The 18,731-nt window shown below is 36.5% G+C and overlaps 1 protein-coding gene across 4 annotated transcripts in view; it reads left to right on the plus strand.

Annotated features, from left to right (window-relative positions):
• Positions 1–18,731, plus strand: part of FOCAD (focadhesin) — a 158,231-nt gene that overhangs the window by 12,580 nt on the left and 126,920 nt on the right. For all 4 annotated transcript variants that reach the window (XM_088130304.1, XM_007424948.4, XM_088130302.1 and 1 more), the window contains 6 exons: positions 1,439–1,543; positions 6,522–6,623; positions 7,548–7,752; positions 9,047–9,253; positions 12,005–12,092; positions 17,239–17,438. In XM_088130304.1, the coding sequence (XP_087986430.1) occupies positions 1,439–1,543; positions 6,522–6,623; positions 7,548–7,752; positions 9,047–9,253; positions 12,005–12,092; positions 17,239–17,438 (907 nt within the window). The remainder of the gene's footprint in view (positions 1–1,438; positions 1,544–6,521; positions 6,624–7,547; positions 7,753–9,046; positions 9,254–12,004; positions 12,093–17,238; positions 17,439–18,731) is intronic.

Here is an 18,731-nt window from a genome sequence, read left to right on the forward strand (position 1 = left end):
CCAAGAATGACATGGAAAAAGATGTTACACTGGACATACAAAAGAAACTGGCTAATATCTTGGTAATTAAAAGGGATATACAAACAACAAACCAAGAGAGTGACCTGGATAATTTTCCTATAATGGATTTACAAAAAGCTTATTAAAGTGTTCAACAGAGTTTTGTGAGAAGGGGGAAAATAAAATGAGTAGAAATCAAGTTCTGGGCCATTATTTGAAAGGACTAAAGATTAAGATTGTTAGAAGTAAAAGGAAGAAATGTAAAGTTGGTTTTTTTGATCAAGGTTAAAATAGAGATGTTGTTATCTCTGGTAACCCTTAATGGACAGGACATTAGGACTGAAATGACGAAGCATTAAGGATTTGTTTATAGATAAGAGATGGGATATGGGAAGGAGAGCTCATTTGTTGTATTTTAAGAGAAGGTGATAAGTTACTAAAATTGTTTATACTTATTGTGATGAAGGTGGGAAGTGACTTGATATATTTCTTTTCTTTTTCTCTACTATGTTATTTTTTCTTTTTTTCCTCTTTCTCTTTCTCTTTTTTCTATTATTTATTATTAAGATTATTTTATATTATACTTTAATTGATTTTATCTCTTCTGTAAACTGCCCAGAGTTGCTTTCAACGAGATGGGCAGTGACAAATTTGATATATAAATATAAATAAATATATTTCCCTTTTAGTCTTTCTTTTCTGTACCTTCTACTTTTTCTATTTCTTTTCAGTTGATATTAGCTTTTACTTTTGTAATTATAATCTTTAATAAAATATCTTCTATCTATCTATCTATCTATCTATTCATTCCTCTCCCTTTCCTTTTTCACTTTTTTCTAGGTCTCTGATTTTGCTATATATAATAAAGATTGTTAATTTTTAGTGGATCAGGGGTACTGATTTTGGAAAAGGATAAAGGATCTAATCTGTGACCTGCTTATGGAATGGAAGGGTGGTGCCACTTAACTCCTCTATGTTAAATCAGTATTAGAAAAGATTTTTCTGGATTAAAGTGGCTAGCAAGACCCCTTTGGCTGTTGTGAGGAGTTGTGGGGAGAGTGCAGCAAGTATGTGGAAAGACTGAGACCCCTTATGTGAATCATTATTGGTCCATGGTGTGTAAGTGCACATATGACCTGGTGTATCTTCAAACAAATATCTTCAAACTTTCAAATTTAGGATTGTCCTCTGATAGTGCCTAAAAAGGTGATTTACCTTATAAAATTGGGCACATATATATTGGAACCTGTTAAGTGTGTTGGAACCAGAGCAGACCAAATGAAAAAGTAGTATGTTCAATTATGTTTTGATTTTGCATTAATGACACAAACTAGGAAGTTCTTTCACCTAGAAAGTGATGTAAGAGACATTATGAAAATGCTTCTCTCCCTGTAGAAATCTGTTGATTGAACATGTGTTTTTACCATGCTTTTGATAGGAATGTCCATGGCTTGATAAAAATCGTTGTAAAGCTATTACAGATGCAAGCTTTGAAGATATCAAAAAGTGAAGAACAGCAGCAGCTGGACTTATATGCAATCAGGTATACTTTAAATCAATCAAATTCAGAATGCTGTTTTGAATGGTGGCATTATGAACATTGCAAGTACAGAGGATTCTCATTATCTGCAGTAATTACGTTTTATAAAGTCACTGCAAACACTGATTTAACGAATACTGAAACCTCAGCTGGGAATGTGCATGTTGGGCAACTCAAATTTTTCTCTGCTCTACATGTCTGTGAATGACCACATGTAATAGGCTATGAGAATAACCTTGAGGAACAGGAGGAAGAGCCGCAGCCAAGGCAATGGTCAGATAAATCTGAGTCCAAAGCAGGAATGGAATTTAAGAAAATGTCTCAGACTTGACCCTCCCTAGCTCACTTTAGGATAAAGGCAGGGAGGGAGGAGGCACATTCAGAGTTGCAAGATTGATGTCAGCCATTTGAGGTAGATCAGACCCGAATATCAACGTTATGTATATTGAAACTACTTTTATTAAGGATTATAGTAATAAAATCTTGCAAGGTTTCTCCTATCTGACTGTTGCCTTGGCAGCGGCTCTTCTTCCTGTTCCTCAAGATTATTCTCATAGCCCATTACACCACAAAAGTGTAGCAAGTATTGATTTTGTGGCTACAGATAAATTTTAGTGAGTAGGTGAACTTGTAAATATGAAATCCGCAAATAACAAGAATTGGCTGTACCTGTGCAAACAGAAGAAATTGCCTGAAATGCTGGTTGCTAAAAATCCAATAAATCTGCTTTGTTTAATATGGCTAAAAAATCCATTGTTTCAATGTAGGCTCTTAACTTGAAGAAAATAAAAGCTGATCCTCAGGATTTTGTCCTTCTAGAAAAAGGAATTCTATAGCCAGTTTTTAGTGAACTCTCATTTAAGTTAAATTCTGATGCTATTATGGTAGTGATTCAATGTCTGGATGAGCCATTTAAGTTTAGTTGAAGAAGTTCATTTTTTTCCCCACTTAGTTCTCAAACAACTTGAGCTTATGAATGTAATCAGTGTTCCATTGCAGTTCTGAGGGTAACATCATGGTGATGATAAAATCATGTATATGCTACACGTGGGAAAAGGGAATTTCATCTAAACCTAGAATTATAGAGTTCCCTTACTATGGAAATCTGTCAGTTTTGAGCTTGAATGCAGTTTCCTGGAAAGGATGTAAGGTATTACGTATTCTGCCATCAGCGCTGTATGCTGGGAAAAGAATTACTCCCACATGGGAGACTTGGAAGATGTACCTCATGGTTCTCTACAATTAACTGCCTGAATTTATACAAAAGTTGATCAGTGCTGAACTGAATTGATAAACATTCTTTTTGCTTAAGAAGATAGTCTATCTGGGTAATTAACAAATACTGCTTTACCTTTTCATGCAATTTTTGTTAAACAAGCAAAACCTGGTTGAAAGCCTGGAAGGTACAGAGAAGCACTTAATAGGTTCCCTAAGTATTATTTATCTCTAATTTACCGTGTATGTACTGATACTTTAGGACTTTTTAATATAGTAATCTTACAATAAAATCAGAGTCAGGAGGATTTTAAATGACAGGCACAATAACTTTGGCATAAGCTTTCATGAATTTGTGTCTATTTTATCACATATAGTTAATGATGTGTCCATGAAAGCTCATTCTCTGTCCCATGGAAACATAAAAATGAGCAGAAAAGAAACTGTTTCATACAAAATGTTGAGGTATCTAGGTATTATCTATTTTATATATTATCTATATGTCTCAGATTTTTTATTAAAAGGTGTGTGTGTGTATGTATGTGTGTGTGTGTGTATATATATATATAAATATAAAAAATACATAACTAAATTGGGTATAGAACATGATCTAAAGTGTTTAAGTGTAATGTATAAATATATTTATACAGTGTTACACTAATTGCTGTAACTGAAACAACAATATAAACTCTCAGATATATTATTATCTAATATTCTTGATTTATATCACTATCTCAGTCCAACTATATCCAAGATGTTCTCAGTGTTTGTGCCAGTGCTGAAATGCAGTGATGACTTCCAAATTTGTAATATTTCTAACCCAATTGTAATAGCTAATTTCCATCTATCAATAATGATTCAAAATAACAAATGCAATGAGAATGGAGAAATGTTCACATTTATTTATTCATTTATTTGATATATATTTCTGTTCCTTTTTCGTGGATTGTTTTTTAAAAACAATTTCCCTCCTATGGTTCACAGTGAATTAATTTAAACCACTTTAAGTTCTTTAGAGGCCACCAAATCTCCAGGTTGTGGTTTTCTGGCCTTGGAAGGAACCAATCACTGAGGCTGGCAGAGACAAGAAAAGTGGAATATGAAGATAGATTTTACCCTTCTGGGTTTGGCTGCATTTTTCTGGAATGACATCCGTGACTGTAATGTAGCAACTGAAAGATGCAATATGTTCAAAAGGAACAGAAGCATGGAAGAGAAGAGTTGCATTGTCTATTAACAATGCCCATATGTGCTCCAAAAACAAGGGTTTAACATAGCATTTGGGTTGAACTGAGTAGAGGAATGAATAAAATCAATATTGTGGTTGGTATGTACTATTGAACTTCAAAATAAGGAGAGGATATGGATGATGGTTTTTGGAAACAAATTGCAGATGGTTCAAAGAGACATAAGGTGATGGGGGGATTTTACTATCATTTATTAAATGACAAACACTACCAAGCATGATCTTTTCAGGAAATTCCTGTTTCTTTTGTTGATAACTTTCTCTTTCAGAGGGTAGATAAGGCACAAGTCAAGAATCAGCTAGCCTTGACTTGATACTACCTGTGGAAAGAACTTCGTTGACACAATAAACATGATAGAAATATTGTGGAAAGTGACCATGTAATGCTAGAATTCTTTGTTTTAAGAAAAAAATAAAGCGTAGGCTTAAAACAGTCAAATGAATATCTGCACTTTTTGGAAATAAGATGAAAGAATACTAGGTAGAATTCTGTGGCAGAAAATGATAATTGAAAAGGAGCTCAGGACTGGAAAGTGTTCCTAAAAAGAGAGAAGAGAAAGATACTACAAGCAGAGTTGTGAGTAATTCTAAGGCAATGGGGGAAGAAGGTAGCAGAAGAAGTCAATATGGCTACATAAAGTTTAGTGATAAAATTTAATGAAGTTATGAAAGTAGACTCATACAGGATGGGGAAAGGAGGATAGGTTACTAAGGAAGAATACATACAGATAGTTTAGAATAATAGAGATGGTATCAGAAACCCTACAGCTTAGAATTAACTGATTGGAGGTAGATGCTAAGAATAAAAAGGGTTCCTAAATATATCTGAAGAGAAAAGAAGTAGTACAGTAAACTCTTGCCCTAATGCACCACTTTGGAGGAAGGAATATCTGTTAAACCCAAATAACCATTAAATCTGAAAGGTACTTTTTCACATACTGTATTTATAAACCGTTATAAAGTAAGTACTAGGCATGCTCAACCATGCCCTTGATTATCCAAGACATTCCTGCTGCTGCCACCAGTCAGCCTGCCAGACTGCCTATCAATTTAACAGTTTCAAACTTCAATTTACCAGATTTTGTTCATTACGTCAGGAGGATGTCCAGCCAAAAAACTGGTCTGAAGTCCATTAAATCAAGATCCATTAAACTATTCATTGTACAGTAGCTAAATGAAGATGGCAAAATATCATTAGTTAGCAATAACAAAACGGGTGGAACTATTCACCTCCTATTTTGGCTCAGTATTCTCCAATAAGACAGTATGTGTTCTAGTAGGCAGTTACGGAGGATGGGATGAAGGGGCAGAAATGCAGCTTGAGGTTGATACAGACATATTTATAGTGAAAGTATTTAAATCTCCAAAGCCAGAGGAAAGACATCCTACAATATAGAAATAACGTAATGATCTTATCAAACCTGTATCCATTAGAACAGTGAGAAGGCCCAGAGAATTGAAGTGCCAGACAATTTAAGGAGAGTAAATGACACTGTTTTAAAAAGGGGTGGAAGGATTTGGGGAACTGACATTTGATACCAGAAAGATTCTAGAGAAGATAATAAAACAACTGATCTATAAACACTTTGAAGGCAATACAGTGATTATTGAAATTCAGCATGGATTTGTTGAGAACAAGTCTTGTCTCTTTCCCTCCCTTCCAACATAATAAAGCCTAATTTCAGCATAGTATTTTACAAAGTAGCCTATACCATTTAATTAACAATTTAGTTATAGAGGATGTCTATTACGTGGACCCACAGCTACTAAAAACCTCAAAATTAATCACATGCATCAGATTGGAGAGGGGTATTTTTTGGAGTGACATAGAGTTAGACTCTGGATCCAGTGTTTAACATTAAATAACTTGAATGGCAAGGTGAAAAGTAAAATTGCAAATCAGATAAAATTGGATGTGACAGCTGATAGGCAACAGAAATAAAATTCAAAATATTAATAGGTCAGAAATTGGCCAGAAAATCAGAATGAATTTTAACAGAGGCAATTTCATACTTCTTCATTGGGGTGGGGTGGGGTGGAACAAAGTCCTGAAGAATTTATACCAGAAAATATGAAATATCCAGATTTTTTTCTTGCATTATCATTTTTCTTGATAATGCCCATTGAGCTTCTCAAAAGAGAAAGAAGTAAGGAGTGCATAATATGTGTATTTATCCATATATTTACATTAAAGAAGTAATTTTATTTATTACTTAAAATTTATGCAACTGAGACAATTCATTGTAGGAAAAGTACTGCTACCATAATAATAAACATATCTGCATTGAAATGATTATCAGCATTCATGAAGGTTATTAAAGAGTTTGTTAATATATTACCAGTAAATATAGTTTTCATTCTGCATCCATGAACATCCCCCTCCCATTATCAAAGGATATCTCTCAGGCAATTCTGTATCTTGTTAAAATACTGTATTTATGACTGTATTTATTTTTACGTTAATCAAATTTACAAATTTATTATTTTTAATGCATTTGTCTCATTTTTGTTTTCTCCCAGAAACTCTCCTCACCCACTAATTATTATACTTGAAAACAGACCTGACTGCTGGCCATTCCTTCTTCAGCATATGACTACATTTTTCCAGCAATGTCCAGAAGGGTAGGAAAATTAAATAATTACATAAGTGACTGATAACGCTATTGGCCTATAGGTTCTTATGTGTGATGGAATGGAATTATGAAGGCCAAGCTCAGGGAGATAAGCATTTTCTTAGCTCACCAGAACCGCGTGGGAGGAACAAGAGGATGAGACTGGCACCTCCCTGAGGAATTCACACTGTTGTGGCTGGAAGACTTTGGGAACTGGGGTTTTAGTCTGGGAAGATTCTTGCTAGAGGTTGTAGCTAATAAACGAAGCTGGACTGAATTTGCATGGTCTCTTGGAGTTCCTTGGGCTAGGCCTGACATTATGTGAACTCAGGCTTTAAAAATAGAGGATTCCTGTTGCTGTTTAATAGGGTGGTAACAGTTCAGAAAAGTGCAGTATTCTGCCAGTAACCATGAGAGTCATATTAACATGTGCTGAAAATGCCTCTTGTTTCTTCACTGTTTCACAAGTTATATTAGATACCTAGGCTGGTTCACGTTTCAGGTAGCATATGAACTTCTGAACACTTGGGCTTGATTATGTGCTAGATTCCTTTGTCCAGTATAGACCCATGAGAATACTAAGATATTGGATAAGGCCTTGCGGGTTGTACTGCAACCTGCAGATTGTGACCTGTTTTGGCTCTCATTCTTCCCATTCTTCTCTCCTGTGTTGATTAGGAATCAGCAACTGCTGTGTGTTTTTGAAGACTTTTTTCTTCAGATCATTCCAGCTTGAAGTAGTAGTGTTTAACTTGATTCTTTGTGGTTATGTTTGTTGGTTTACATATTTTAAATCTTGAGGGTAGTTATTATATTTTTTGTGTTTTTCCAGTTTCTTTATAGTTGACTTTTTATTGTACACCAGAGGAGGCAATCTATACATTGATCTTGTAAATGTCTTGTGATTTCTTAAAATTCTTTCTCATAATTTCAGGGCAGAAAGTGTATGTGTCACTATAATGAGGCCATTTCTAAGGTACCTGTATTGTGAACCTTACCAGTTGCGGGAACATGCAGAATTACGGATGGGCCTGCTCAGAGTCTTGTTTCAGCCATATGGGCCTTTGAACAAAGAGGAACCCCCTGCCCTTGAAAGGCATCTCCTTCAGCTGTTTTGTGACTTGATTCCATATTATCAGGTGAGGCTTCTCGGATGATAACCTCTAAGTGTACTCTGTCTGTCTGTCCGTCTATTTTCTATGTTTTCTATGTTTCTTTAACATATGTATATGGCCACCCATATACCAAACTTGGGACAGTGGATCAAAACAAAACAAAACAAAATGACAATCCATAGTATGAGAAATAGCAAATCTAAAAGCCCCTAAAAAATCTCATTAACCACAGATACATCATATCAGAGTTCTATTGGCACCCTGGCTCCAGTACCTGGGGGAAGAGCCAGGCCTTCGGAGCCTTCCTTTCCGTAGGTAAAAGATGCTCTACATGGAGAGAGTCAGGGTTGCCTATATCTCAGGGAGGAGTCTGTTTCACGAGACAGGCACCATAACAGAGAAGGTATGGTTCTGAGGACTCACCAGATGAAATTACCTTATCGATAAGACTTAGAACATGCCCACCCTGCCCAATTTGGTGGGACAGGCAGAAACCACTGGGGAGAGGCAATCCCACAAGTAACCTGGCCCATGCCATGTCGGGCTTTAAAAGTTACCATGAAGACTTGAATTGCACCCAGAGCTTACTGGAGCCAGTGCAGCTTATGAAGCAGCAGTGTTACATAGGTGTGCTATGGAGCACCCAGTACTGCCCAGCTCCTGCATTCTGGACCAGCTGAAGCTTCCAGAGGCTCTTCAGCCATGTAGAGCATGTTGCAATAGTCCAGACGGGAGATGACTAAGGCATGAGTGACCATAAGCAGTGCCTCCTGATCTAGGAATGGGTGCAGTTGGTGAACAAGATGTAGTTGGGCAAAGGCCCTCCTGGCTGTGGCTACCACCTGCTCCTTGAAGAGGAGTTGTGAGTCCAGGGGAAACCCCAGATTGCACACTAACTTTGCCTGGAAGGGCGTTACTCCATTCAGAGTCAATGATGGAAGATCACTAGAAACAAGGGACCTTAAAACCATTCCGTCTTGTTAGGATTGAGCTGAAGTTGGTTCCTCCCCATCCAGATCCACACAGACTCCAATCACTGGGAAAGCACTTTGACAACATTACTTTGGCAGCCGGGGACAGAGATTTACAAATGAGTATCATCACCACATCATCAGGAAGGTGTTTCTCGAATGCACATGGGGTGGGATCTTAGATTGCCTATCCCAGTATAGACTGACCTAAAGTGAACACAATATCTTTCTGTGTTGCTTTCTTCTATACAAATTCCTCATTTATACATATCTGTTACCCCTTGATGCTGGTCTCAGTGCTGTGCCTTTGCATGCACGACGCAGTCTTGCTTCTTTCCTTTCCACAGGTAAAAGATGCTCTACAGATCACAGAAGCACTGCTTTTTTTGGAGGAATTATTTCGGAGTCTGCTGCGCTACCCCAGTTTTTGGAAGACACAATTATGTCATCTTTGTCTGCAGCTTCTCGTTTTTTGTGAGGTTAGCCTGCAGACCACAGGGGAATGTTCATCTTTAATTGGCTTAATGGAGGAAAATGTTGAGCTTCTGAAAGAGGTAGGCTCTCTGGGTAATGAGATAATTTTTTAAGGTACATTCATAATTGAATGGTGGTTCTTAACTTTTGGCACCTAGTTATAAGACTTCTGTTAATAAGCTGGACTGGACACAGGCACCACAGGCATTCAAAGATACAAGAGCTTCTGAGAAGTAGATTTATTGTAGAAAACTAATGAAGTCATTACAGAAACTTTCCCAACATAAGCCTTATTTACAAATCAAGGTCTAAATACATCTTTTTGTGCTGCCTCTGAGAAGTAACTGGCTTGAAATAAGACTTGGGGGTAGAGGCTGGTTTTCACCTGTTCCTTGTGTTTGTAACAGACTAGTCTGGTTTCAGGCTATTTTCTTCTGCCACCTAAGGAGCCATAAATTTGTTGGGCAAAAGGACAGGCCCAACTGAATACTAAAGAACAGCAATGGGTATTAAATCTTACTAGCATTTAGAAAAAGTTTTCATGGTTATTTATTCTCTTTTTATGAAGTTTTCCATCCTATCCTCCTAATGAATATGTATTACTTAGAATGGACTTCTTAAAATGAGAAAATACCCATATTCCCCTTCATCTGGAAGTTGTTCATCTGCCTTGTTTAGATGGTTAGTTAATCTAACTCAATATTGTTTATGCTGACTCAGTTTGCATATTATGTTAAGATATGCTTTTAAAGTCATAACTTGCTGAATAGACCAGAACTGAATTCATACAACACATCAAATCATGAACCATGGGTCTCCAATCTTCTTATTCTGGTGGATGCATTTGGAATTTTAACAGTATGCCATGGATTCCAGCATAAATTATTTTCTATGGAAGGACTTATTCTTTCACAAAGAATTTGCTGTGATTAAGTGTGGTCAGACATACATTTCCAGAAAATAGATTAATAAGGCTCCTAAATAATGCTTCCTCTAGGACACTCTTCTTTTTATTTTTATTTTTTTCTGGACTGGTGGTCACACTTCAAACAAAAGATTGGACTGTAGTCATCCACCATTTTTATTTTCTAAAAATGCACGTGGGACTATTGATATTTGTGGAAAGTACTGTAAAGAGTCACTGGGAGTCGAGTGGCATATAAATTTAATAAATTATTGTTGGTCGCACAGCCAGCCAGATGTTTAGACTGGATTTGGCATTTTTGTTCACCTGTCAAGTTCTTCCCAAGGACCTGGGATAGGCAGATATTTGATGGTGTTAAAGGTATTGTCGCAGAATGTAAGCTATTCCAGGTAAAGCTGCCTTTTGCAATTGACTGATGGTGATTTTGTCAGTGCTGATGGTCTTCAAGTGCTTTGAAGTATATCAATTTCCCATTTTTTAAAACAGCTGAAAATCTTTACAAAAAGGCAGCCTTGCAGGCACAAGAAAAGTATTGTGTTAGAGATGCAAGCCACAAACCATGGCTTATAAAATATATGCTAAAACAGAACATACAAACAATTCACATTATTGGTTTAGAATAATGAGTGAAGCCAGCCATTGTATAGCTGTAGTATTTCAGATAGGAATTTTTTCCATGTCCTGTGTTGTGATGCTAGGAAATAAACTTGGGACCTTATACATATCAAGCATGTGCTTTATTATTTAGCTTATTGTCCATGCTCCTGTTGGATATATACACATTTTCAGTAATGTAGAGGACTACATGATTCAGTCAGTGCCCTACTTCCAAACAGGGTACGTTCCAAGAGGCTGTTTGTAAGTCCGTTTTGTTCATAAGTCCAAGTAAAAAGTAAAAAAAAGAGGAGGAGGCAGGGCAGCGGTGTGGGCAGAGGAGCCCTATCTTCTGCTGCCAATGCATCACCACGTGAAGCAGGAGAGGGAGTGGTAGCGGAGGAGAGGGGAGCAAAGGATGAGCAGATGGGGCGCGGCGCGCTCCATTGCCAGGTGAGACAGGAGACCTCCGCCCCTCTCCCCGATCTCTGCCACTGCCCTCTCTCCTTTTCGGGAACTCCAACTCCAATGCAAATGGAAGGTGGGAGAAGGTGGGAAAGAGTTAGTTTGTGGTGCACTGCAAACTTTCCTACTTTCTCCTGACTTCCAGTTTGGACTTCCGGTTCTGACTTCCAGTTCTGACTTCTGGGTCCATCTTGTTCGCATTGGTAAAAGTTTGCAACACAAAAGTTCGCAAGTAGGGAACTGTCTGTAGTTCATAAATCAAGGATTTGCTATTTGTAAAAGCTGTCATTTAAGGAACACTAGTCTTTTTGACAAGTGAGCCGCTTATGTGTAGGGATTACTCTAATCCCATTACAAAATGGAACAGTACAAATTAGCTATACTACTATATATATCTCTCTGTCTTTGAACATAGACCTTATGGCTTTGTTTTTCTTCTGTAATGAGGATCAAAAAAAGCTGTTATTGCAGTCCAAGACCAGAGAAGGGAAATTTTTCACATACTTATTTAAGCAATGTGTTTAAACACGGGTTAGTATTCACTAGATCTCTTGAGAAGAGTCAGAGTCAATCACCTGACATGGCTCTTTTTCATGACACTGTTGCCTACTGCTCCAAAAATGCAATCATGACATGGGAAGTAGCTACATTATACCCGGACCAAATAACGTCAGAACGAACTTAGAGTTATTTATTTTACATAGTAAGGTTGAAGAACTATGTTATCTTTGACATTTTTTTTAAAAAGCAAGAGTGTAAAATTTGCTTAGGGTGTTTATTTCCATAGGCTGTTGTATGTTATACTTGGAAGGAAAATCAAACTTGAATGTGTATCTTGGTTCTTCAGGGTTTTCCATTTCAGATGGCCATCATTGGATTAGGTGTGCTCCTGCTGCAGATTCCAGCTAGTCAGCAAAAGCCTATCTTAAACCTAGGTAAGACTTCGTTGTAAAATTGCAACAATTCCCAGACAAATTACTTGCTTTAATTAATAATAATGAGGAGGAGGAGGAGGAGGAGGAGGCATGTGCTATTCACCCAAGCCTTTGGTGAGGATGAATGAAGCCCTCTTGGATTGTGTGGGTTTGTTTCCTTTTCGTTCCTGTCTGGTTCTTGTCATCCTTGCCATTTTTTATTCTTTTATTTTTGTCTTTTATTGTATTTTTTCCCCTTGTTTTTAATGTTTTTACTTGTAAGCTGCCCAGAGCCATTGGGAGTCAGGCGGCATGCAATTTTTAATAATAACAACAGCAACAACAACTGCATGTTAATTCTACTGCTTCTCGGTTTTTATTTTGTTTGTGAATAGTCAAAATTTTATTTATTTATTTATTTATATGTCACATATAAATAATATGTGACATATAATATATTTATATAGCCGCCCATCTCACACAAAGCAACTCTGGGTGCGTACAACAATTATATATATTTCAAGAGTTCTTTTTTAGTAGTGAAAAATTATATTATCACCCTAGAATAGATTTTGGAAGACAAGTTTTTTCAAATCTGAAGCAGAATTAGATATATGACTTCTGATTTATGTTGAGGTAGCCAGTGGAAGCTAATGAGATTTATTTCTTCAAATACGTTCTTGGATTTGGGGATTTTAAAAATATATCTCTGTCTCTTTTTTACTTTTACGATATATTTTCCGCCTATTTATAAATCACATTTTTAAGCCAGCCTGGGTAGAATACAATTAAAAATTCCTCTAATATAATACAAAAACAAAAGAAGCAATAAATGGTGGACTAAGGCAATAGTAGTAAAAATTCCCCAAAGACACATACTCCTAACCCAGAGCCTGGGGAGAGAGCCAGCTCTTTAACACCTTGTCTTCTGCCTGCATGCTACAACTAGCTTGAATGAGTTTTTTCTCTTTGAAGAGAATGATTTCTACTTGTCCCTTGTTATAGTAACTGACCATTCTGGTTTCAGACTGTTTGCTTCTTACCTTTTCAGAATTAGCTCACATAATATTAAACTAAATCGGGACAATTGCAGAGTCACCCCATATCATATGCATAAATGTCACCTCCATCATTTTGTTCTTCCAACGTTGACAGTTGACAGCCAACCCTTTTAAAAAATTCTGGTGGTGTTGAATGAAGAATGGAAAAAAATGTTGAATTAGTCTCAAGTTAAATAAGAAACATGTTGGATATTTTTTAAAGCTTTAACCGGAAGCTTTACTTTAACTGCTAAAGTATCTGGAGCAAACTGTGAAAAATGTTTAAATTGTATGGATTGCCATTCTGCAGTTTTAAAGAATCCAAATTCTTTCCAAATGGTCTGGAAACTTGATAGGCAATTAATACTTGATCTGAGGTATTAATTTCTATTAGCCCATGAATTCCAAAAGAAAGGTATACCTGCAGTTTTCAAACTGGGATTGTCCCAGAATACTTATAAGGGTCAAAATTGTACTTCCATATTCCAAATATGACTTGTACCTTTAATGCTGAATTTCAGCTAAACAAAAAAGAACTACACCTCTGCCAAGATATTAAAGAAGTCATTTAATAACTTTCTAATTTCACCCATAATGACTTTTGAACTTTATTAGTTATGTTCCATAAATAAATAGATGTCAAAATGTATGCTCATTGATAAAGGTGAAAGTCAGGAAAATTAAAATGTACATCATTATTATTTAAGTAAAGAAAATATAGGAATATATCCTTCAGGGGGAGGGACACTTTCTTAATAATTTCTTGATATTTAACATGGGAATCCCTCTAAGTACATATATCAGCCTTGAAATAATGTTAATTTCTGCAACATTTATTTTTCCCCATTTGATCACTAGGATTTTTAGATACCTATTTATATCAGTATTAATCTGAGATATGCAGTCTGATATATTTATATCAACAAATGAAGACATTTTCCTTGTAATAATTAGAATAATTGTAAGACAATCAGAAACATTCAGGCACCAAGCAAAGTCCCATTTTTTGTGAATTTCCATAGATACATTAGAGCCTATAGGAGGTTTATGAGACTTACTACAATTAAAGAAGTAACCTGATAATTTTTGATACCTTATCAAAACAATTTGAAAGAACACTCAAAAAGATTAGCATACCAAGTTTATTACAGTATTAAACTAGCCTGTATATATAAAATATACATAAAGTCCACCCATAATACCAGATTGGCCTGTGGAACAGCATCTCTCTGGAAATCCAGATGACTCTGATCTTGTTTGTTTTTTCTAAGGCACTGAAGACCTGGCAGTTTCCCTAGGCATTTGGGTCAGAGAGTGAGGCAAGCTCTGTTGGTTAAAGTCATTTTTTTTTTTAATAAATTGTGATTATTGTGTTGACTTTGAATGTTGTGGTTTGGATTGTGGAAAGTCATTCCCGAGAGCTTTATTAGGCTTCAGTTGCTCAATTATTGTCTTGTCTCTCAGACCGATACAGCTGGGAGCATATGTGGTCTCCAGTGAGATGCTAGATTCTGTGTTACTTTGTGTGGCATATAATAAATGAAAGCGGGCTTCCTAGGCGATAGCTGATACATGGCATTCAAATCTTGCATCTGAGTTTTGTGACACATGGTGCCAAAATGTCAGTGAATCTTTCAATTTTGCAGCCTCAGTCAGTTGGAGCCTGGTGTTTCTGATTGTTTCCCTTTTTTAAAAAGAAGGTTAGATGCTTATATTGGCTTTTTTTTTTTTGTATTAAGGTTTAAGAGTTTATAAGACCAGTGTTACTCCTGTACAGTTTATAGCTATGGACAAGGTCTAATTTTGCCTGTGTGCACCACTTATCAAAATATGATTTAGAATTTGCTATCCTCTGTAGGGTGCCTACCTTCCCTTCCCTTCCCTTCCCTTCCCTTCCCTTCCCTTCCCTTCCCTTCCCTTCCCTTCCCTTCCCTTCCCTTCCCTTGCTCATTAGAAGCCCCTGTAACTTTCTGATAAGTTTTTCAGGAGCTATCAGTTTGTTGGTCACGTTAGCAACTATAGTAGATCAAATTTGTTGTTCATAAAGATTAATAAGACATATGTCATAAACATAGGTTTGTTAAACTCCATCTGTTTTTATGCCCAGAATGTCCTTCACTTGCCTGAGAACAGGTCAGTGATTTATCTATATATCAAATTAAATAAGAGGAAATACAGAACATTATTCATGAGTTCCATGAGACTTCTTGATAGGTGAGGAACTAATTTTATTTATAATAATCCCAGTCAAAAATTAGAATAGAAATGTTCATCCATTTAATAACAAAAAGACAAAACATCATATTTATCAGCCAAAAAGTACTCCAGAAATTTTCTCTGTGTCATCTCAAAGACTTTTCTAGTTAGACCATCACTGCTGATGTAATTTTTCTAATGTATATTTAAAATATCAATTAGTAATCCAATATTATTTAAGGGTTGTCATCCATTTTAGAAACCAGATTGTGAAAGATGGACAATCAGATTAATAATTTATGTAATCTATGTGCCAGAGTCACTGTCAACATTTTGCCATTAGCATTGAATAAAATCATAATGAGCATTTAATAAAATAAAAATAAAAAAGACCATTAAAGAACTAAAAGAAAAAAAATGAGAAAGGAAACTGAAAAAAGCAAATATTGTACTAGTACTAACAACTTCCAGATAAGGTATACTAAAATAGAGTATGGGAATTTACCCCCCCAACTCCTGCCCCCAATGCAAAGTGCTTCATTTCCCTCTAAAAATGTGAAAAGAAAAACATTAAGCATTAAAAAAAGCTGCTACTACATTTCTTTAAATGATCCCAAAACAATAAACTTCTCTGGAGCATCTGTGGCAAATTGCTGGAAAAAGGAAAAAAGAATTAATTTCTTTTTGTTTTGCTGCCCAATGAGCTTTTCTTAATAACATCTGCTTCTGAACTGTTTGTGGAGGCAGATCTGGAAAAATCATTATCTCCTTTGTATTCCATTCCAAAACTCCCACTAGCTAAGATAAATGCTGGATATGATCCCATACTGTACATCTTAAAAAATTCATAGCAATAGGACAATAAGCAACTCAACATAGCTTTTTTCCTCAGTTACTTTATCTTACTTACTCTTGTGGATCAGGAATAAATTCAGCAGAAGCTAAAGCTTTCTGCTGTTCTACAGCTCACTTGAGAAATTGCTTTCCCTGGGAAGAATGGTGCAGTCCCTGTTTACTGTATCTTTGAGGTTAGTTTACGAGTACTAGGTGGTGAGAAATGAGGCAAGACAAAGGAGTTTTCCACTTACCAGTTCAATAATACTGTAAGGCAATGAAAAGATGATGAAATACTCCCTTGTCCTGGGGAGGAATCAGTGTTGTAAACTCAGTTTGTCACCATTCAACCCAGGAATCTCAGATTCCTATTTCTACATTGATTCCATAGTAAACGTACATTTAATATTGAGATTCCCTGACTGGGGCAGAATTGTAAATTGATCTCAGGGTTAAAGGGTATTTTTGTCTATTTACCAAAATCATGCAAAATATCATATAGACACTTACAAGCTTCTTGTCAAATAAGACACCTGGGAGCAGGCACATCTGCCTTTTGGTGAAAATACATAAAGGTAGATCTGTTAGGCAATGGTGGAGATGGTTGGGCATGGATAGTGTTGTATTTGTGGTGTGTAGAGGTACTGTGTGAATCCAGACACAGTTGGAGAAGGAATCTGTAGCTGAGGACACAGCCAGAGCAAGCAGGTTCAAAAAGAGTTACAGAGTGGACTGGCTGATGGAAAGTTCCTATCCCTGTTCCCTCCCTCCAGCAAATATGAAGGATCAATATTTCTGAATTCGGCTCCATGATTGTTTTAAATCCTTCTATAAGGACTCTGTATATCATTATTCTTCAGCAGCAGTCGAATTTACTAAACAGTGAAGTTGTTGCTGAGATCCTCACTCATGAGTAAACATACTCATAAACTAGATACATAAACTACGTAAGTTGCTGTTGGCTGCTTCATGTTTTCAAATATCCTTCTGTTCTAAAGTGGAGATTGTATCTGTATCCTACTTCTACATTTCAGTATTATATTATGTGGGTTCTGATTTTTAAAATTCTAAATACAAATGTACTCTTGTTTTTATAGCCATCAAGCTTCTTTCGTGTTCTGAAATCAAGATGACTCCATTGGTGGCTCTCATCTTGGTGATGCCTGCATTGCAGATATTGTCATCCACAGCTGTCCAGGACAACATGACTGAGGAGAATGACAGCACAACTAGGCAGCAATTAGCCATTAATCTTCTAGAGATTGTACAGCAGGAGGAGCTGAAAGAGCAGCACCTGGTAAAGTTTTTATGCATAAGTTTTCTAGGTGTAGAAAAATAATAGTTATATAATATTTCAGCATGCTTTCAACTTTCACCTGTACTTCAAACCTAGCAATGTCAAATATTAGAATTAGTACTGATGGATTATAATATTAAGAAAGAATAAATCAGAGTATGAAGGGGCAACATAAATAAGCTTGATAGATCATGTTAAGTCCAGCATTCTTTTTTGTATAACAGTAGGCATTTAGCAATTCACCAGAAGATGACCAACAATCCAGGAAAGTATTATTGTTTGCCCTCACCTGTCCAAATTTTAATAGTTGACTTTCTTAGATCACGTGGCACATTGAGAGCGGTACTGGTTGCATGCTCCCTTCCATTGACAAAATGTCTGTCAACTTGTTATGTTTTGTGGTTGTTGATTGCCTGTTGGCAGGGCCACAGATCACCACTGCCACCAACTACTCCTTCAGTATGAATAAGGAAGACTCCATAGACCAAGGAATCAGTTAATTACTTTGAGAAGCTGTATGGCTCTTTTTACCCATAATTTCTCTTTCAGAGATAATGTAGGAAACAGCAAGGAATAGCAGATGTTTCTCCACCTACCCTCCCAAATACTTTTGCATCTGCCAAAATGTTCTCTACTTTTTGCTCCTTCATTCGCTTGACTGACATTTTTTCTGTATTATGTCAAAGAGTTTAATAATCAAGTTGGTGTTGACTCTTAGTGACCATATAGATAGACCTTCCAGGTCTATCCCCAGATCTGTCCCCAGCCTGGCCCTTCAGGTCTTTCAATGCTGCACCTGTTGTTGCTGTAATTTAATCCATTCAGTTTGCTGTTGAGATAGCCTTGTCTCACTCCTTTGCTGACCTAGAGTTAGCCTTTTTTGCCATGTTCTGTCTGTACTGTGGCTTCCTGTCTATGCATAGGTTTCACGTGAAGACACTGAGCTGTTCTGGGATTCCCATTTTCCTAAGCATGTTCCACAGCTTGACATGGCCAATGTAACTGAAAGCTTTTGCATAATCAATGAAGCATATATTGAATACTTTTTGCTATTCTTCAGGGTTTTCAATTATCCAGTATAATAATAGCTCTTGTTTCTCAGCCTTTTCTAAAGCCAGCTTGAACATGTAGGGTTCCAGTCTGCACTGGATGATCCTAAACATTATTTTGCTAGCATGTCAGCATTAAGCATTAAGGATATTGTGATAGTTAAATCTCCTTTCTTCAGTACTGGTATACAAATTGGCCTCTCCCAATTTTGATTTGCTGGCGTTGTTTGGTTAGGATCTTTAT

The sequence above is a fragment of the Python bivittatus genome, unplaced genomic scaffold, assembly GCF_059951505.1.
Source record: "Python bivittatus isolate LINGU-HERP-01145 unplaced genomic scaffold, Pbiv_v1 ctg000850_np1212, whole genome shotgun sequence".
NCBI lineage: Eukaryota > Metazoa > Chordata > Lepidosauria > Squamata > Pythonidae > Python > Python bivittatus.